We start from the raw sequence: 22,562 nt of genomic DNA, 5'->3' as shown, positions 1-22,562 counted from the left end.
GGGGCCACCTGAGAAGGGAAACGTAAGAGAAGAAGGGGGGTTAGTGTCACAATTAAAGATATTTTTTCTCATATTGAGAGCACTTGGTCGGATCATGTATTGAAAGGTATCACTGATCAAGAGCATTCATCTCATGGCCCCGATCTTTCACTTAAGATTCTAAATTAAATCTACCTTTGTGTTCATTTTACAAAAGGAAAATTTTTTTTTTTTTTAAAAAGGACTCGACTGTGGTCAGGGTTTGTTAAAGGGTTAAAAAAAAAATACATCAACCTGGTACGGACAGTAATGGCGTGTGGGGCCGCAGGCTCTTCAGAGTGGGAGGGCCCCCTCTGCCGCCGTGGGGGCCCCTGGGACCGGAGTGGTACGGCGGAACATGATGGTGTGGAGGTCCGCTGTAGGAGTTGTGCGAAGAGGGTGGACCACGAATAGGGGCGGGGCCAAGCAGAGCCGGAGCCCCGTGTGAGGGTCCGGAGGGCCGATGCAAGGACAGCAGGGGAGGGGGCTTGGTTTTGGGATAGGAGCCTGGCGGGAGGGAGGAATATGAGAAACACAGCACATAATAAAATGGGCACAGTCCCACTGTTGGGATAGCACCGCAGCTGACGGGTTCCATGGGTTACCATGGGTTTCATATTCTACAATTACGATTATTACTTACAACAAAAATTATGAAAGTTCATCATTTCTTTCATAAAGCCATAACATCTTCATTTTGTAGTAAGCGAACCCATCCTCAATTTCTCTGACCTCTGACACCATTAGCAGGCAGGAACTTGACATCAAACTCCAAAAAAAACTTGAGTCGTTGAGGCTGATTTGATGATAAATAAACAAGTTCAACCTTCCCATCATTTTGGTGATTGTGAGATTGCACTAGAAAACTGCTATTTTTCCCCATTAAATATTCAATCGCTATCAAGAAAAGCTCAGAAGCAGATCAAACAAATTGGGGAAGAACTGCGGCCTGACCTGATGCAGACAACAGTGGAGCGGGTTGAGACTGGGAGTGATCCGCTCCTGGGCCAGGCATGGGCCCCACAGATCCGGACCCAGGTTGTGGTTGAGGGGGGCCAGGTGGAGTAGGGAGCAGCGGCGGGGGCTTCCCCAGGCCTGGGGGTATCAGGTTTCCCCTCTCTCCCTCCGCAGTGGACGCTGAACAACGAGAGAACAGGCAAGAGCATTAGAAGAGCAAGAAAATACATGAACATACATGAAAATAATTTTACTTGGAACCTTTCTCTCTTTTTTTTTTTTCTTCTTTGCATTGGGCCTTAAAATTGAAGAGCCATGCGTGAAAACATGTCCGAGTGTGCTACCTTGTAGGTGGTCCTGCCTGGAACGCAGATACTCTGCGATGGTGCCAGCTCGTCGGGGTAGAGGTGCACCCCCTCCGCCAGCAGCAAGAGGAGCTGCCGTGTGTCGGACGGCACGGCGTGCCGCTGCACCTTCTCTCGATCCAGGAAGTCGTCAAGCAGCTGCGAGGCCCGTGCCGCCACGTCCGCAGGGTCCCTCGCAGGGCGCTCCTTGACAACGCCGCGCCTGTACTCGGCCGCCACAAAGTCCATGGCTTGGTCCTTGGGCATGTTGCGGTGGACTGCAAGAGGGATCATTTGGATACTTACTTTGGAGGCCTGAGGGGTTCAAGGGGCAAAAGATAAGTGACAGAAGACAAAATAAATAAAAGACGAGGTTTCTTACGAGTTTGCGATGTACTCCTTTTATATCTGACAAAGATGCGGTTTAATCGGAACATTTTGGCGTCAGGATTTTGGTGATCGCAAATTTTATAGTTTGTTTGCAATTGTAATAGGTTTCCATTTTCCTTGGGAGTGGAAGCGTGTGTTGTGTTAGCCATATAAGCGTCCGTGCATTCTGTTATTGACTTGTTTGAGTTTGTAGTCCTTGTGTAGAAGGCTGATTTAAGAGTGAATTATGTAGAAGAATTAACGCCCAAAAGAACGAATACAGTATTAAGCCTTCAAGCATAGAAATAACATTTTATTCAGATATGATGCCGAAGCAGTTAGAAGTTAGATTTGTTTATACTAATGAAATTAATATTCACACCATATCACAGGGGACATGTATATCTTCTATTGATTTTAAATGTTTGTGCATGTCCTGAAATAATTTAAAGTCAGTTTTTTTCAGTGGAAAAACTATACATCCAACACAAATTGTATTATTTATAACAATGGATGTTTTGCTGATGAAAAAATATGACTGAACATTCTGTCACAAGTTTTATTTTCCCCTCAAAAGATTAATGAGTTTTGAAAAAACTTTTTCCATACTTGCAAAAATGCGATGCCAAGCGTTGCACCAATAAGGCATGTTCAATGCCAATACAAAGCTCATCAGTAGAGTAACTAGTATCAATGACAAGTAACTTCAATTTCCATTGGTGATAGTTGCAATTCAAAAAACACATTACATTCCTTGAATCTAATATCTGACGATTTTGATATGGGATGTTTGTGTAGGGTATAGTGTCCTATGACACCCTAGCCAATAGCCATGGATCAAACCAATATCCCACCAATTGCAATCATCATTGTAATCGTCAGTATTAATATTTCCTTATATTTCTATTGGCTTTGAGCTCTGGACCAAACAAGCTCTTGTACTACAGTTTGTTCTACTCCAAGCAATGTACACTGGTGCTGGAAAGTTTGTGAACCCTCTAGAATGGTCTGAAATGATGCATATATTTGACCTAAAATGTAATCAGAACTGCACCAAGTCCTAAATGAGAAAAAGGGAACAAACAATCGATTAAACAAATACAAAAATATATACCTTTTCAGGTATTTACAGAGCAAAATGACCCAACATCAAAATGTCAATCTAAAGTTTAAAAAGCACCACTTGGGTGAGCCAGAAGGCTATTGGAAGTATGTCGACAACAGGACTTTCGCGAAAACCAAACAATAAATTACAAAATAAGAACATCGTCCAGAAGTATCCTCATGTGGGAAGACCGTTTTGCCTCAAGACAAGGACAGTTTTCCATTTTTGATAGAACTGCAAATTCTGGATTGCACCAGCGAGGAGGAGAATGTCAGGGCATCCATCGGTGAACCGAAGCTCAGCAAAAGGTGGGTTGTGCAGCAGGACAACGAGCCAAATCACACAAGTCATTCTACCAAAGAATAGTTGAAGCAGAATACATTTTTGGCTTGTGGAATGGCGCGGTCAAAGTCCAGACCATAACCCAATGGAAATGTTGTGGCAGGACCTTCAGCGAGGAGTTCACGCGAGGAAGCCCATCAACGTCACTGAGTTGAAGCAGTTCTGGAGCGAGGAATGGGCCCACATGTCTCCGGGCTGATGTGTGGGACTGATCAACAGCAACTGGAAATGTTTTGTTGAGGTCATTGCTGCTCAAGGTTACTCACACCAGTTACTCAAAGCAAAGGTGCACACACTATTTCGTACAAAGACATTTGATGTTGGATAATTTTGTTCAATAGATAAATGACCAAGTATTATGCTTTTTGTGTTTTTGGTTAAATCGGGTTCTCTTTATCTATTTCGAGGACGTGGATGAAGATCTGATCACATTTTAGGTCAAATCTATGTTCACACACTTTTTAGCACCACTGTGCTGAGCACAGGGTTAGGGTGCTACACTGATCATTTGGGTGGGTGGAATCATCGAATCACATAAGGGCTTTACAAAATGGTAGTATTTTCACAACTTGTTTTATATATAAAATCCAATATATGTCAATTTATTGTTGAAATGAAACGTAAAATTTAACAAAGAAAAACAACTTTTTTTTTTTTGATTCAGGGTTTGATCAGTTGAAGATATGCAGTTGTGGCGTAGGTTAATTATTAAGTGTGTTCATGGATTTAAAGGGGGAAAAAAAGTTTTCCTGACATTTTTGGATTTCAAAGACTTGATCAAAATATATTGGAACTACAACTGCATTAATAGCACAACTACACATTGTGCGAGATGAATCTTGTCAATCTTGATCCACATTAGTGTGTGTGTGTGTGTGTGTGTGTGTGTGTGTGTGTGTGTGTGTGCAAGTCATGTGGGTATTACTAAATATTTAAAGCTGAATAATGTCAGTTTTTCAGTTTACATTTGAATGAAATCATTATGTTTTTGTGTGAATTGTTATGGAACCTATTTATAGATGGAAATAAGGCAGTTTTTCCCCACCCACCAGTTTTAAAGGGGCACGGGGGGGTTAGGGACTTACTTTTTAGAGATTCTGAGAATATGATAACAGTGCAGGAAGAGAGAGCTATGTTTGTCTGCTCCACCAGAATACATAACGGGGAGCCATCTGCCCGGACGTCCTGCAGGGCTCGGGTGAGACCAGACTCCGCCTGAAGGTAGAGCATTTCCACTGACAGACCACGCTCCTGCAAACACTCGGCTAGCGATTTGGGGTAATCCCTTTGGGAGGAAGAAAAACACTTTGTTAACTTACTCAGCACTTGTATACTTGGGTAAGCGACATGGCTCTTAACAAAAATAAATAAATAGATAGATAGATAGATAAATAAATAAATAACCTTGGTCAGCAACTTGGGGGTGGTAATATGGACAAAAACCGGGCATGGTATTTTAGGCAGTTTACATTTGATTGTACTTCCAATGTATTAATAGTTCTGTACGTGCGATGGATTATGTGTATGGCCAAGTAGCTGCTCTGTTTGACCGCAATGGCTTTGCAGCTCTTACTCTGCGCTCACACCGGAAGTGCCCACAAGCAACTGGAAGTCGTTCATTTCCAATGAGTGATGGGCAACAAGCAGCGACAGAGGGCGGAGTCACAGCTGACAGCGTGATGTCAACAACAGAGTGTCGCTTTATGCAATGAGTAGCAACGCAATGTAGCGACGGCCAACTGTAGGGAGGATGTGCTCATATGCAGTTCTACTGCAGTCAGAACTTTAGTTGCTCTCAAAGTTAGTTCCAACCAATGGTAAAACGGAGGAAAAGGCTGTTGTCGGGGGAGCCGTTTTCCCAGTTCTGTATGACAAATCGTGATCAAACAAACGGTGTGTGGAGGCAGCTGATGTGTGGTTTATTACATACATTAATGTAAAACCAAGTGAATGGCCTTTTGAATGGCAGACCACGTTAGTGAGCAGCATTCACAATTCATTGACTGCCGTTGGAGGGAATGTCTTAAAAGAAGTAAACGCTGATATTCCAGCGTTAAGGAAGATCACACCGTGGGCAGGCAAACCCATTCCCGATTGCATCCCTTCAATGCTTTAATTTTTATATGGATTTTTAAATGATTAGATGACATGAAACTCCACAATTAATGTATCAACAAAGAACATGTCAACGTTCAATGGAATATCAAAAATAAAGTACCGTATCCACACAATTAATTAATACACCTGCCGCTTTGCGTATATTTGTACTTCCGAGTGTTCAACAGCAGTGCCAGCAGAGCAAAGTGCAGACACGCCTACCAACGACAGAGCAGTTCGGTGCCATACAGCGACAAAGTAGCCACCGGTGTGAGGGCAGGGTAGTGGAGGAATTGTTGTCACGTCATTATTTAGGAAGACCGATTAATGTGAAAGAAGTTCTGAAAGTGTAAAATTTGAGGATGTGGGATGGGATTTACATCGAGCAGTATAGTGTGCCATGATTTTGAGATGAACTTTCATCCTTAAAGTAGGCATCTGACATGCACAATACATAAACAATATGCATTTGACATTGAGGTCCTTACTGGTGATGTACCAATGTATGTTATTTTGAATTCACCAAGTATGGAATTTCATTAATTACATTCATTATTTTTCTGTTTCAGTAGTAATATAAAGGTTGCATTGAATATAACTTTCATGTTAAGTCCAGTGTTTGACTGATGTGGTTCCAGGTATTACTCAATACTTTTTTTCCAGAAGCCATCTAAAGGAAATGCCTGCAGGACTGCATTGAGTAAAAGACCCAGCATTAAAGTAATAATTCAAATGTTTATTGTATAAAAATGGAACTGTGATTTATGCATTTGTGGAATTGAGGGGTTATTTTCAATTCTTCCATTTGACTCCTTGTGTTCAAGAAAACATATCCACAGGCACCAGGGGAACATTGATAGCAGTGGTAAGTGGCCATGGCATGATAGCAACACATGGTATTGCTTCCACAAAGTCACTTGAGGTATAAATAGTATTAACTTGAGGTATAAATAGTATTACTCTGATATTTGGTGATAATGACTGAGATTATTATGACTTCTTTAGGCTGGCATATGTGAAATATCCCATATTATTGATTTATGATTGATTTGAGCAGATATCATGTGCCTGTGAGACAGTGCTGTAGAAATCTATTGGGCAATGTTCCTAAATTATAAAATAATCAGCCATTCATCAACCTTGATCAGTCCTAAAACTAATGTCACTTAAGGCTTGAAGAACATGTTTATAATTAAAAACAATGTGAAATGACTAAGCCTTTTATTATTTAGACTAATTGCTACAATCGATGGTTTGTTTCTGAGAAACAAATTTAAGTGGGATATGTGCCAAATATACATAATAATGGCTTTTTGGATAATTATTTTTAGGGGAAAAGGGATATTACCAACAATTGAGATGTGAGATGAAAAGCAGTTTAACTTAATTTTGAATAAATGTGATTTTTCTTGGGTACAAATGAACATTCAGTTTTGAATCATGTTGAAAAAAGATCCTGTTATGTATTATTTGTGCACATTTTAAAGGAAAATTAAAAGTCACGGGTGATGAATGCAAGGCAAAATCGGTGCAAACAGTTGCCTTCCAGGAGTCCCACATTTTTTTGAAACAAGGATAGAGGGTTTATATTTGTTGGCAAGACCTGGAACAAATTCTTATTTAGATAATTGATCAATTCTTGTTTAATGTACATTAATGAAAGGGATGGCTCAGGCTTGAATGTAGGGTTCTACATGAAAGCAACCCTGAAGTATGTAGTTTAGTCTCAAGAGTTATGTGTATATTGAAACTATTGCCATAAATATTGAGATGTAACAAACAGGATTTTATTATTAAAATTGAGAAATGTTGTCAATATAAACCCCTATTTTTTCCACCTTGTTTAACAAATGTCCATTCTTCATACATTGATACCCAATGTATCTTGGAAAAGTGCAAAGGAACAGCTTGTCCAATTTTTAGTTGGAATTTCAGGTCATTGGCTTAACACACCAAAGACTGATGACTCACTTGACATTGACAATGACATTGCGCTTCACATGGTACTGTACATCAAGTAGGCTTAACCACTGATTAATCGAAATCAGCGAGAAACAGAAAGGAGGAAGGGACAAAGAGAAGGCATTGCAAACAGAAAAGGGACCTATCCAACTAGATCAGAGAATGACCAGTACAACCAGTCAATGACCATTGAACCAGTTCTCCCATTCAGCACCTAGGGTTGGTCGTCAAAGCCACCCATAATCTGCCACCCAACACACTTTGTCTATTCCACAGGGTTGAAGGAGACAACTTGATGCCAGGTTTAGTTCCAAGGCACCCATAAGGCTCAATAACAATGGTGTCATTCCTCCCAATCATTTCTTAACTTAATCTTAATCTTTAAGCACAAAGACCACATTGTCAACATCTCAAATACAGTTATTGGAACAGGGTAAACTGGCAGGCCATCTCCATAGCTGAGTAAACAAAAAGTGCCCTCAAATTATTATACAGGCAGTGCTTGAACAATAACACATTGCAAGTATTAAAAGGGGTGTTAGGAGCCGGTTTGGTTGCATAGTGTGCATATCTTAACTAATATATTGCTCAGGATCTTCAGCATACCAGGCATAAATCCAAGCCAAGTTTCTTATTGCATGACAATAGTATCCTAGCCTTAAATGGTTCTTGACAGCAACAAGTGCAGTCCTCAAGGCAGAGGCATTCCTTAAAAAGAAGAAGAACTTTTTGACCAAAAGACATGTTCAGAACAAGAAATGAACAAAATGACGAGGTATGGGTCTTTCTGTGTTTTCCCTGCAAGCCCCGGAGACTAACTTTGTCTGTTGTCCTTTTCTTTCTCTGAGAGCTCACTCTGAGAGCTCCACTTGTCGCGATTGGTCCAAATGGAAGGGGGACGGACTTCAACATCCTTTCCCGGTCAACGTCCTCAACCACCTTTTAGCCTTTCATTTTTTTCCATCTTTTAACACCAAAGTCACAGCTGATTCCTCTCACTGTCACATTTGTGCTTCTCTCACTGCCGCCATAGTTACTTTGTTCTGTTTCTGGCAACTCGCTCTGGAAGTAGGTGCCACGGAACCACTCTGCTACCCCTAGTGGCATGGAATGATATATAAAGACGTAAACTGCGTTCTTTTTAAGTATTCTGACAGCAGTGTTCTGGGACGTGGTCTCCGGTGGTTCTTAAGTTTAGTTCTTACGTCTTTTAAAGTACGCCTCCACCTTTACATATGAGAACAAGAATGTGAGAATATCTCTGGCAACAATGCGAAATGTATTATATTTGATATCTCTCAACTCAATGCAACACCCGTACATGGGAACAAGCCTTTCCTCTTCCTCTTGGGGGAGAATTCATAGGAAAAAAAATCCATATGGGACCTCAATAAATCCAGAAAGACATTCAATTCACAGTCAAAATTCAAATCATCAATGATTTCCTATACCACACACTCTCACTTGATTTCTTGCTTTGTTTTGTTTTTGTTTACTCACATGCTCTGATTGGTGACTGAGAGCACTACACAGTCGGCGGGCAGCCTCTGATCCTGGACCTGCCTGTAGAACTTATGGTACAAGGCTTTGCGCTTGTCCGCTGGGCTGTAGCCCTCTGTCTTGGCTGTGGAGGCACGCGGGAGGAGGAGAGACATCGTCGATAAGACGGGAGCACAGAAAAGAGGGAGAGAAACAGGATCATCGTGGGTGGAATTTGTATATTTGTATGACCGTTCTGTCCACTTGAGGCCAGAAGGACCATTGGAATCCCCAAGTCGTGGAAAAACCTCAAATTTGTGTCCAATTGCACAATTAAGAACATTCAAATGATGAGTTAAATGTAGTAAATTTGGATGTAGCACGTTAGGGCAATTATAACAAAAGATGATGACACTATACTTTCAAGTTATTTGGCCACAGGTAAAAATAGCAGCCCTTCATGTGTAATATCAAAACTAAGTCAGGGATGCAATATGAATGTGATCCCTGTCCTTTGGAATGCTATTGGATAAGAAAGGGTTTGAAGCCAATCCAACACAAGTTAATGTTTTATTGACTTCAGTAATGACAAAGATCAAAGATATCCTCACCGTTTTGTGGACGCTGATACCCTTCATACTTTATGTTGCCACTATAGTTGTGCTGCTGCTCCATTTCTTGATAACTAAAAACAGCAACAATGACACAAGGGACACATGTTTTCATTGACAAAGATTTCATTAATCTCACTTCTACCAGACATACTGTATGCATTCAGAGACAAAATTCTACTTGTAATTTATACAAAAGGTAGAACATTTAACATTTAGCTACTAAAGTTAATTGACAATATTGGAACATAAATGAAGTGAGAACTTTCCGTGAAGTTTAATTAAATAAAGTTTAAGGACCGATTTATTGCTTGATTTAGATGACTGAGATATTGTAATAATTTAGTAATAACATTGTAATAATTCAGCCCTACTAATCCATTGTTATCTATGGCTTAATTACAGTATAGATATTTATAGCGCGGCGAGGGAGCGATTGGGGCGCCATTTGCACACCTGTCTCCCTCTATCACGCGCCAGCGATGAGGTGCCCACGATTGCGAGCCAAAACAGTGTTTTTATTTTAGATGTAGGTTCTTTTTTTTGTCTGCTTATGGAACAAAACAAGTGCGTATGGAATGGAATGGAACTAAACCGTAAGTAAAGGGACACTTTCTGTGTCACTCTCTTCCCGATAACCCACCTTTCCACGTTATGTTTTGTGCAGAAAATACTTCTACGAGTCTACGAGGCGTGCCCCGTTTCTCCGTGCCCCGTCCCCAAACTGTTTTTAATTGTTTTATTTGGAGGAACGGGAGACGACGATCGGGGTGCACAGAGAGCCGTGTTCAATTCACACATATAAAAATGAATTTATTAAATTGTATCCATGTGCATTTTGTATGCTACTGTTTTACCCTGTTATTGTAACACACACTGACTGAAAAAAAACAAAAAACACAAACAAAAACAACGACCGCTTGACTTGAGGAATCTCAGTCGACCGACAGGTTTCTGATTGATGACTTCACTCGTCGACTTTCAGGGGGCAACCCTAATAATACTGTATATTTTGTTTTTTTGCTTTCTTTTTTTTTCGACTGTTCAACTTTGTTTTGTTTTTTTTTTGTTTTTTTAATGCTAATAGTCTGTCTGTACAACAATGCACCAACCAATAAATGTAGACCACTAAACAGACATGACAATCTTGACACACCAAGTTATTATTCTAGTTTTTAGTTGCTACCTTTTGAAATTTACTTTTGGTTTATTGTGTATTGGGACACCAAGTTATTATTCCATTTTTTTTATTTTTTATTTTTATTGTATATTGCCAATTTTTCTATTACGATTAATTTATTATTGCCTATGTTTTAATGCAGATGTAACACCACAATATTCCTCTGGGGATGAAAAAGAATCTATCCATCCATCCATCCGTCTATCTATAATAACTCATCTGGGCCTATTTAGGGGTCCGGCCCCGAAGGAGGCGGAGAACCCCTTTTGTTTTTGTTCATGAAAAATTCACGCCACTGGTGTGTGTGGCTCTCATGGAACTGACAAACCCACAGACATGGTGAATAACATTTGTATTCAAGGCAGTTCTGACACGCCGTTGCCTGAGTTTGATCCAGATCGGTCCATTTTTGTGGAATAAGAAAAAAAACAAAAAACCTTTTTTATCATCTCCAAAAAGTGAAATCACTGCATGCATGCGCAAGATGGTGGCGCGCACAGGTAACATGGTAGCACTGCAGTCTACTGATTAGTCATAGACAATCAGGGACCTCACCAAGATGCTAAGTTCCTTACCACTCCCAGTCACTTGTCAACAAGGTGGACTGAGGATTACTTTGCGCCGCACTGGATAGCTCTGTGACGATCATTACAGAGACTTGGCTGGATAGCATTAGTCCCGACACGGCTATTGAGCTAGCGGTTCGCTCTATTTACCGAGCAGACAGGGCTGCAGACTCTGGTAAGAGTGTGCATATAGTATGTTAATAATGACTGGTGTACAGCTACCAACATTGCTGGGACACGCTGTTCCCCAGACAAACCTGGCTTTGAAACGCAGACCCTTCTTTATCACATCTTACTGGGAATGAATTAGTTGGAAAAAAGAGGAGGAGGGGAGAGTAAAATTGGCCAAACACACTTTTGGAAAGGCGGTTTCATAAATTTGTATTAGTCCTTAGATATTTTGCCAAATTCCAAATTAATGCTAGTCTCCAATAAATGATATATTTCATAGTGAAAGCCAGATTTGTCATAACATAACACACAACAAGTGTGTATTCCATTACAGATAATTCATTTGGCAACATGTCATCTTGAATTGTAGTTATAGTTCAAACATTGACCTTAATAAATTCCAGTATTGTGAATGGGGCTTGTACATTGTTTTGTCACACATGTCGCACTGACTAACCTGAACCCCGTGCATTGCTGCCTGCAGCTATATTTAGGGGTCCAACCCTGTAATCGTCACTGCGTCATTTCGTCATCATTGCCCGACACATCCATTATAACATACCTTTACCAGTACCTTTATCAGGAGAAAAAATTGCTGCGACTAAACTGGGCCCTGTGCATTGCTGCCTGCAGGCTGCACCGATATTTAAATTATTATTATCATTATTATTATGATTAATATTGGTCCAGCCCGCAGGGCTAGAACCCTACTGCTTTTGCACCGATTTTTATTATTATTAATCTTCTTGGCATTTCCGGGCTTAAAGTATCTAAAACACGGCAACCGCAGTACACAGACATGGTTGAGGTCTCTTTGGAACAGTGACGTTTCAGAAACCTTGCGGTTCAAGTTTGATCAATATCATTTTTTTGAAATAAGGTTTCCTTTAAACATTCAAGATTCAAGAGGTTTATTCGTCACATACATATACATACTTTCATACATATATGCAGTGAAATGTAATTATTAACATAAGGGGGGGGCATATTGTTATACTTCACACTTTGCGGGTGTATTGCTGGGGACGTGCAGTGTCAAATTTGGTGCAATTTGGACACGACACGTGTAATATTATATTATTCATTGGGACTTGTGCACAGCGGGGTTCTGTCCGGCACCCGCCGTTGGCAAAGTGCTACTCTAATAAAAACCCGAATAGTCTTCTCCAACTACTGGCTTCCAACAACTATTTGCAGCAGTGATCATCTTGTTAGGGAGCAGTGGGAACGATGTAAGCGCCGAAGAACGAACGAACACACACACACGACTTTTCTATCCCTTACCTTTTGCATTTACAAGCAACTGGCATATTGCGCCATGGAATCAGTGTGTTTGTGTTGCAAAGTGCGCCGTAACTTTTTGGACTATTTGGGTTAGAGTAGCACTTTGCCAGCGGCGGGTGCTATTTGGACGGGACCCTGCTGTGCGAAAGTCCCAATAAAAAGAAGCGAGGGACCGTTACGGGGCTAGGACTGAATCGTTGACATTAAGTCAAACTGGGCCATTCAAATGTCTTAGATTTTGAACGGGCATGCATTAGAAAGTCTTGCATTTTGAACTGCTGCACTTGAATGCTCAATACTGAATAATTTCCATTTTGTTCAACCGTGCGGTTCTAATGCCTTATAAAGTCTTGCACATTGAACGGGTATGCACTAGTAAATTTGCAATAACAAGCGTGCAGCTTCTTCCGCCGTCCAGAACGCTGCAGTATCCGTCAAGAGGGACTGTCACGGCTTTCACACACACTTGAATGTCCTCAAAGAGGTTCTGCTCTCCTCTCCCACCTTTCCAATGCATCCTTGTGCTCCTCCGCCCTGTCCTCTCTGCTGGGGTAAGGTGCTGCTCTCCGGATCGTTCGAAGCGTTTGGCCGCTGCAAAACGACACGACACAACACAACACAACACCGGGCGTGTTCCGTTTGTTAGAAAACACGACTACCTTGTGGCCGGCGACGACGGCCAGGGGGTTAAAAGCGCCCGTCGTGTTCCGTGGATGGAGCTAGCTAGCTTAGCACGTCACGCTAAATCCGCTTTTTGAGAGGGACCACTTACCCTCCGTTTGAAGCGGATTGTGTCCGCCTGCCGGCTCCACCAGGCGTTTTCGCCCACGAAGCCATCCCAACTGCGCCTATCTTCGACAATTTGTTGCTTCCCGGTACTATATATATCTGTATCTATATATGAAATAGTCGCTTCTTCTCAAATACGGCGCACAATACCGGCGAGGTTAGGGTTCAGCCGCCCGGCTCAGAGCGCTGTGTTCCTCTCTGTTAGATCCGTCTGCTCACAGGCCCCGCCCACGTTCATTTACTGTTAGCGTTGCGTTCAACTGCCACCCCGCGCAAAAACCTCACGTTATTCCAAGTCGCTTGTTCCGATTTCAGAGCGAAATATGTCGAGTTGCTTCTGTCGGGGGGGGGGGGGGGGAAACGTGGAGCAAGTGTGCGTTGTCCGGCAAAGCGTGTGAATTATCCACGCCGCGTGTGTTAACGTAACCCCCCAAAAAACGACACAGCCGTTGGGGTCGCAGTTAGACGTGCATTCGAATAAAAAAGAAACAACAAAAAAAAAAACCCCGTGCAAAGGCACATTTCTTTACCGTTCGCACGTTGCTGTGGCGGGACGTCGGCTCCGTCATATCTCGGGCCCGAGCAACCTGCCCAGAAATTCCAACTGGAAATTCTGACCGTTGCTTTGCACTTTTTCCCCAAGACAGAGGGAAGGGTTTGTCCGAGTTCCGAACACATTGGAACGCAGCGCAAGTGTATTTAGGACGTGAAACTGCACGAAGGCAAAGGTACGTTAAATGATCGAATTCTAGCAATAATACTCAGTTAGTCATGATTCTAACAAAACCACAAGAGTAATTAGTTGTTATTATTAGTTATTAGTGTGTATTTGTTATTATAATAATAATTTATTTATTTTTTTAATATATATATATACAATAATAATGGACCCCTAATAATTCTTATTTAATTGCTGTCTTTATAATCATCTTTGCCATATTTCTTAATCAAGTATGCTGCCACATATATTAACTCTGCTTCGGCAATAACATTATATGATCTTCCCATCCCGAATAAACACTTTCTGTTTATTCATTAACACACATCAGTTACGGTTTCAAGGTGTTTTAATCAGTTAAAAAAAAAAAAATCATCATGGCTATTCCGCATTCTTAAAAATCATGTCATAACCACCACCATTCATTGTGATTACTTCGACATAGTTATGTCTACCTTGAAAGAAAGAAGCTCAAGTATGGATGACAGGGTATGTCAGAAGTATTGTCGGATGTGCAGTCACCTTTTGTGACATCCTCAGAGTCCTTGTTGAATATGGAAATGCCATATGAGATAACATAACATGCCATTAAACCACCCCTGAGGGGAATTCAGGAAATTATATTTCTTACTCATTTTATTCTGATCTTATTCAAAATCAAACAAAATTTGATTCACACCAATAAAAGCCTCGTATGGAAAATGTTCTGCTCCCCACCTGGTTTTGTAACAGGCGTGAGATATTGAAGAAAAACGTTCTTGTAATGTGTTTCTTTCTTCACTTCGAATGATAGGGGGAAAATTACCCCTGGGGCGGATCAAATCTTGTTTAACTTGTTGGCTCCCTCTCTGCGCCCCTACTTTACATTCCCGGTCTTTCTTCGTATCACACTCACAAGCAACGGCAGTAAAAAAGTAAAGCCACATTTTAAAAAGAAAATGTGTCTATTCAATTCAAATAATTTAAGATAACCGCAATTTCACTCTGGGGATGAATACAGTATCTATCTATCTCTCTATCTATCTATCTATCTATCTATCTATCTAGGGAAATATACACTAAACCTAATGCTAAACAACAGATATAACCAAAAAAATTATAGAAAAACATTAAGAAAATAGCTGCAGGCAGCAAATACATGGGGTCCAGGGCAGTCGGCCCTTGGTTAAAGTTCAATGGACGAGTGTGCTCCGGCTCTCTGTTGCAGTGTGTTTTGCGACACATACATATACATACGGTCATACATATATGCAGTGAAATGCATGACACCCAACGTTAGACCAGTTGAATTGATATCTAACCAAATGAATTGTCTATAAAATTATAGTTTTAGGGGTTTTGTGAAACACAGCAGTTTTCTGAGTTTCCATTAAGTGCAGCATCGACTCGAGTTGTCTGTCTACACGTAGCAAACACTAATGCAGTCCGCAAGGCGCAAGTCCCTGGATGCGAATAACTTCTGAGAGACGAAGCTTGGACTTATACCGTTGGATGATGATGTCACAAAGCGCCCTGCATTTCAAACGAATTAAACCGCGCCAACGTTCTTCCAACTTTTGCAACAGTAAATTTGCAACAGTTTCCCAGCAATTCCTGCTCCAAATCTACACCGACATTGATCAGACGAGTTCCAACGAGACCTCAACCATGCCCGTGTGTACTGCGGTTGCCGTGTTCCAGACACTTTAAAGCCCGGAGAAAAAAAAAAACGCAGGATGAATAACGACAAAAATCCGAGCGAACACAATGTGGGTCGAGACTGGAACATAAATAAAAGATAACGTGGAAAAAAAAAAATCTCAATCCCATCAAACGATGCACTCAAAAGAAAACTATCTTTAATGAGACTCAGATGTATGAGAACCGTGCATTGGAAATGATAAAGAAGGAAAAAAAAAAAAATCGGACGCGGCCGATAAAAGAAACAAGTGATAATGTATCGTCGAATAAATGAATATTATCACAAGAATCTAAACATATAGGATGACCGTGCGTGCGGCACCGCAGGCGGGGTTCGACGCCGGCGTGTGCGGCGTCCGAACTGCGTCCCTCGCTCCCGCCTCGTGCACGCGGGCACCGCTGGGTTGTGTCGCGGGCACGAGCCCAGGCTCGACGTGTACCCGCGCCGTGAGCGCGCGCCGCGGAGGTGACAGTCGCCATTTTATTTTGATGAAATCAAACCGAGCGAGGCGCAGAGCTCCCACTCGGCATCTCCAACAAGTTTGGCGGAGGACGCGGAAAGCGATGAAGCATTAGATGACTTTTTGGGGAATGACGGTGAGTGCGGGGAGGCGCTCGGGCGCTCCCCGGCGGGGGCGAGGCGTCCGGGGGGGCGGCTGTTTGGTGGGGAATTCAGACCGTTAGCCACCAGGTTTTGGTGCTGCTGGTGGTGGTGGCGGCGGGGGGGTTGGGGTCAGTCTATCTCCTGGAGCGCTACTGTCATTATCGTGACGGAAACGGAGCAAGAAAGCCTCTTTTCGACGCTTCCCGTGCGGCCTCTCTGGAGTTATCCTGTTTGGGGTTTTTTTGTTGTTGTTTGTTTTTTTCTTGTTGTTGTTGTTTTTTTTATGAAACTTTGCGTCTTTGTTAGCTGCGTTGAGCTATCGCGAGGTTTCGGTTTTGGTGATGAGCGACGTTCCTTGCGTTACCGTGTAATAGTCGGCGCCCTGGAGAGGTTAGCGTAGCTTAGCTCGGACGCTAACCGCTAGCTTAGCTCGCGGGGCTAGCCGCGGCAAGCGCGGCCTTCCGGCCCACGGCCTCCGCTTGCGCGTGTTGCGGTCAACGCGAAAGGCAAACGACAACAACCGTCGACGCGAGCACGTGTAATTCAACACTGTGATACAGGCTGGGGGCGAGGCCGGGTCCCAACGCTTTTGGTGTTCAGCACTGCAGAGAGGCTACCTGGACGCCGCACTGCTAACCCCTGCTACATTGAGTTAGCGTCAATGTTGCTAGTTTGTTAGCGTATCAACTCCAGTAAGTCAAACTTGGCTGGGCTTACTTCGCCTCTCCTATGATCTTAAAAGTAGTGAACTGCTGCCGTCGTTGCTTCAAAAATGACCTGTCCGTGGTAATCTTTTGTTAATTGGTTGTTTGTAGCATCCGATCTAAAACATCGATTGCCTACGTTCAGGTAGATGACTGTGGGGGGGGTTATTAAATGGCTTGGTATTGGTCGGTGGCCTGAGTAATAATCAGGTCATAGATTTGTAAATTGGGATAGCAGTGGACATTTAGCAGTCATTTTTTGGACGAGCTGGCTCCAGCTAACGTGAAGCGATGTAGCCTTTGGATAACATTGCTAGTAGCTCCGTCATCTTGCTCTTTGTTTCAATGGGTCATTTTTACTTAAACGCAGGATAGATGGATAGATTTAAAAAAATAAAACGGTTTAGAAATATAGCTTGAATGTAAAAAAAAAAAAAAAGTTAGATGAGTATGTATATAAATAGAAAAAATGGCAACATGCAATAACCTTAAAAAAATAGAGAATTTTGTGGCAATATAGAATTTAACAGCCTTTGTAGAAACAGTTCCCACTCATTCGTAAATAGGATATTGTGCAAGTTTGCATATATGTATGTGCATACATACACACACACGTGAGTATAGTTGTTTGTCTAGGTTCTGTGGAGTCATCATATGAATACTTAGGTACCCATTTTGAAGTATAGTTTTTCCGTGTTGTGTTCAGTTCAAGTCTTTACAAATAATTATGTCCTGGCGCTTAATTTAATTTCCAGATGTTTGTTTGGAAAAACAAAGTTAACTACATGATTTGTATGAAATGTGAAAGGGCCACTTTTGGAGAAACTCATACAGCAGACTTCAGTTTCTGTCATTTCAATTGTCACTGTTTGTCAAAATATGCTTTGTTAATGTTCAGTACTCTACTATAGACGGGTGTTTCTTTTCCCCATCAGCATCTGTCTGATCAATTCATAGCTCAGTTGAGGAGAATTGAAACCAAACTCTTTTTAATGTATGTATTCACCACAGTTACTTGTTTTTCCTCTTGTTTCAGATGCTGCACTTGCCAATAAACTGAGGGATTCTAACTAGCACCAGGAGCCACGGACTAGCTCATTGCCAATTGCCAATTTTTACACCTTTGGGGGGGACGCTGAAGTAACTTATCACTGAAGTGACTAAAGGGGAATAATGGTGATTTTGCGCCGGGCTCGGCCGCCTGCTTCCGCCCCAACCAGCAATGAATCTTGATTCGCTCTCGCTGGCTTTGTCTCAAATCAGCTACCTGGTGGACAATTTAACAAAGAAAAACTACAGAGCCAGCCAGCAGGAAATACAGCATGTGAGTAGCTAAAGTGACATCTGAAACTCTTCACTTTGTAAGGGAACACAGTCATCAAAACAACTTTGTTTATTAGTTTGAACATTTTGTTCATGGGGAATTTTCAAATGTTTATTTTGTTTTTTTCTTTCCCCAAACCTCTCAGATTGTGAATTGTCACGGTCCTGAGGCAGACAGGCATCTACTACGCTGTCTCTTCTCTCATGTGGATTTCAGTGGCGATGGTAAAAGCAGTGGCAAAGACTTTCATCAGGTAGGTTGAATGACATCTAGTCTATCGCAATATCTCAAAGAACTGAGTTTGATTGTTTCTGAATGAAGGTGTTTATCAGTGGTTCCCAGCTTTCTTTTATTGGACCCAACAATGAAAATAAAAATGTTTTATTTTTCATGACTTGTTCAATTGACTTAATGCATTGAGAATGCAGTTTAGAGGTGTAATATTTTTGAGTGATGACTAGATGTGAAGCAGAATGCTCAGGAACATTCAATAAGGGCGCCTTTTTGTCATTTATTTAAATTTTCAATTAACCTTGCTCTCCTGTTTCTTATCTTTTCCTCTCTTCCCAAGACACAGTTTCTGATCCAGGAGTGTGTGTCGCTGATCTCAAAGCCAAACTTTATATCTTCTCTGTGCTACGCCATCGACAATCCCCTGCACTATCAGAAGGTAAGGAGCGCTGCTTGAATGTTCATCAAAAGTTGGATGTACACCTCAAAGATATAAAATTTTTCTCTTGTGGGGTTTTTGATCACCCAGCAAACATTACGTGAGATGTTCAGGCTGTGGTTTACATCACTCACCACTCGTCAGTAATTGAACAAACTGTATGCAATAAACTAGGATATGGTCAAATAGGTTCTCAGAGGTGAAAAATCATCAATCTTTCCCATTAGCAACGATGTGATGTGTAAATGGCTGAGTATTTCCAAGCCTTGGATTGGCATGAAACTGTCTGGATTAATAATTAAACAGTAGTCTTGAAGAAAAAAGAAAAAAAAAAAATCACATTCCTCTAATATTCCCAGATTCCACTGTGCTGTTTAGGTGTGATAACTTTCTAATCAAGGCTGTCTAGGTTTACTACTAGTCAAACAAATGAGACCAAATGGTACAATACTGGCAGGAATCCTTTGATATTGCGACTGGTTCATGCATCACCATAGCAACAACCAATGAAACTCATTTTTGCTGTAGTAAAAGTCAATTTTCAGATACAGCTAACATGATTTCTCAAAAATTGTTGAAACATTTGTAGCAGATAGCCATTAGGTCATCGGTGTGTTGTTGTTTTTTTTTTTTTTTTTAATATTCATCAGCTATTATTCTGCATTGAATACTTTTATTATTTCAAATCAAATTTATGCGGGACAATGGTCGAATCCACGATAAATAGCCATGGCTTTGATGTAATAGTGATGTACTGATTTATTTTGTAATCCTCCTCCCCTAAAAACTCAGGAGTACCTACCTAGACAATAATAGCTGAACAATTTGGGAAAATGGACTTGATATATATATATAAAATTGTGACCAATATGGCGATACACAAGCCATAAATCATTGTATAGTTATGACTAGCACAACTTTGGATACAGTCAACTTATAAACTGCTCTTTCCTGTAGGACAGGGCCATGTGTTATGAGATGAATTGATATGAATAATATATCAATATTTAACTATTGAATTGTAAAAAGAAACCAATCACAGAAGAATATTTACTCATTGATTACAAGCCTTGTAATTGTTACAATCTGAAAATTAACATTTGAAAAATATGCAGTGTTTCAGCAGAAATGTATTATTTTTTATAAAAGTGTTGCACGCTTATGTCCACATACATCCCCTTTGTGCGGGCAAGTGAATGAGCTTTGTCTGGGCTTATTCTAAGCAGCTGCAGCTTCATTCTCAAGAAATTTAAAAAAGTCTTCTGAGAGGCTCCGTCTGGACTCTACAGGTGGTCTCTGAATTTGACAAATTGTTCAGCCCTAGTCCACAGTTTCAAACGGTTATCCTTTTGAGGGCTTTGCGTTGTGGCCCAAACCATCCATCCCAAATCTTCTATCCTGATGTCATTTCAAAACTCAATAACGGTTTACGTTCATTGTGCACTTTATGAGGACACCTGTACAATCCAATGTAATTCAATACACCAGCTCTGCCATGAATTCTACTTTTATGAAGTTTATAATGTTCAGTCTTGTAAACATAGTTGTAAAGGTGTAAATTTGTATGTTCATGAGTGAGGTCATAGTTAAATGTGGTTTTGTACTGAACGACACTGTATTGAGAGGTGTTTCTAATTTTGCATTGACATACGGGGGGGCAGAATACTAGAAACACCTGAAAGGAATCCCTCTTAGTACAATGCCATCACTATGACCTTGATGCTCTTCTATGACAGCGTAAAACCCTGAACTTTTACAGGCAACATAAACTAAAATTTATGGCAGAGCTGGTGTATCAGGTTACATTGGCTTGTAGGGTTGTACCTAATAAAGTTCACACTGAGTGTATATCACAATATAGCAGGTTTTCTGTATATATTATAGTTCAGACAAAAAAGAAGACCTGCATTTAATTTCTGACATTGTGCAGCAATGGAAAACGCGCTTGTCCTGGCTCTTATTCATTCACAGGAGAGGCAAAATCAGCGACATATCTCAAAAACCGACTGATTTGCAAAATTGAAAATGTATTCTTTCATTCACTGAAACATTGAACTTAAACACTATCAGCAAACAAAAAGGCTCTTGGGTTCACTTTACACAAGTCTTTGTTAAACACAACAAAAAGAAAAAAAAATTCTCTCTTCCATGTTAAGCTCTGCGCCGTGATTGATCTGAAGAGCCATATTTGTTTACATTTGCTCCCGTGCAGATAATGTAAAGCACCGTGACTCCAAATGACGTAAACCAGTGCCGTAAAGTAGTTCTGCCGCTGATTTTCGACGTGGCGATAGAACTAGAATATATATACACGATAGTAATTTTTGTATTGCCCTGCGGTATATATCGTCAGCAATTTCTATCATTACTCTGCAAGTTTCTCGTTTGATACATTGTGAAATATTTGTTTTTGTTTCAGAGTTTGAAGCCATCTGCACATTTATTTACTCAGCTGAGTAAAGTTCTGAAGCTTAGCAAGGTCCAAGAGGTAAGACAGCTCCACGATGAGCTTATTCTCATTATATTGAAACATTCTGAGCAAGGAAACTTCATAAAGACAAAACACAAGCTTCAGAATCTGTTTATTTGGCTAAGTACATTTTCCTTTACAAGGAATTTGTCATTGTAAGAATTGGTACATTGCAGTACAGACAAATTTATATACACACAAATAGCAGAATATACAAAATGTGATTCTATGCACAGGATGGAAGTAAGATGGCAATAGCAGGGATGTCACAAATAGCAGAGATGTCACAAAAAGCAGGGATGTCACAAAAAGCTATACTTCTATACCAAAGCAATGGCAAAATTAAAAACCGGCTACTAGTTTTGCTACAAATTCTGGAGTACTGCACTGTGGTCTGACATTGCATTGCTGAATTGCAATGCATGAAGATGGCTAACATTAGTGTCTCTCAGGCTGCAGCAGCGACACTTTTGCCAAAAATGACTAGTCAAAAATAAATTGGCTTTTAAATCTTGTTTTGTGTGGAAGTGCAAAAGAAATGAAAGATGCTCACCAACCAGTCTGCCAACAATGCCTTTGAGCGTTATGCATGAAAGGGTAAACTATCGAAGTAGCTATGGACATGATTGAATGACATCACTATTTAGAGTTTGGGCAGGTCTAACAGCATCAATGTTGAACTTGCATTAACGAATAACAGCTTGTTAAAGTTTTCCTATCCAATTTCTATTTGTTGTTTTTGGTCTGTGTTGCTGTGTAGCCAACCATATTCCACATCAATTTTACAGTGGTGATGGGCTAAATTGTCTCCTTTGTATCTTGAAGCTTAGGCATTTTTGATTTTACTGAATGCCAATACTACTTACTTAAATAATATTTGATTAACTACTTTAAGAATATACATATAACACCACCAATATACTTTAGCAGTTAATAGTTTAAGTATGTATGGCTGCATGAATACATGGGGTTTCGTATTCTTTAACTGTGGTACTCAGTTGGTTATTGAGTAATGTGGAATCTCACTGGTATAAGTATTGACTACAAAGTTATTGTGACTAGAATATTATTGTGACAACCCTCGCATCAATGAATTAACAGCAAGGTCAATAAACATT

General features: G+C 40.8%; 2 protein-coding genes across 6 annotated transcripts in view; one reads left to right on the top strand and one right to left on the bottom strand.

Annotated features, from left to right (window-relative positions):
- Positions 1-268: 268 nt before the first annotated feature.
- On the bottom strand, positions 269-13,378 carry LOC307231832 (uncharacterized protein; the record flags this gene model as incomplete). The annotated part of the gene is given in 9 exon segments (XM_080002681.1): positions 269-525; positions 973-1,155; positions 1,320-1,364; positions 1,367-1,597; positions 4,221-4,420; positions 8,695-8,818; positions 9,285-9,358; positions 12,990-13,076; positions 13,258-13,378. Coding segments are annotated over 9 exon segments (1,266 nt in total). The 5' UTR covers positions 13,323-13,378.
- Positions 13,379-16,156: 2,778 nt separating this feature from the next.
- cnot1 (CCR4-NOT transcription complex, subunit 1) overlaps positions 16,157-22,562 on the top strand; it is a 34,150-nt gene continuing 27,744 nt past the window's right edge. For all 5 annotated transcript variants that reach the window (XM_080002601.1, XM_080002599.1, XM_080002600.1 and 2 more), the window contains exons 1-5: positions 16,157-16,269; positions 18,017-18,304; positions 18,450-18,557; positions 18,876-18,974; positions 21,394-21,462. In XM_080002601.1, coding sequence (XP_079858727.1) covers positions 18,203-18,304; positions 18,450-18,557; positions 18,876-18,974; positions 21,394-21,462 — 378 coding nt within the window. In that variant the 5' untranslated portion in view covers positions 16,157-16,269; positions 18,017-18,202. The remainder of the gene's footprint in view (positions 16,270-18,016; positions 18,305-18,449; positions 18,558-18,875; positions 18,975-21,393; positions 21,463-22,562) is intronic.

Source organism: Zeus faber, assembly GCF_960531495.2.
Source record: "Zeus faber genome assembly, chromosome: 6".
Taxonomy (NCBI): domain Eukaryota; kingdom Metazoa; phylum Chordata; class Actinopteri; order Zeiformes; family Zeidae; genus Zeus; species Zeus faber.
This window is presented reverse-complemented; position numbering and strand designations above follow the sequence as displayed.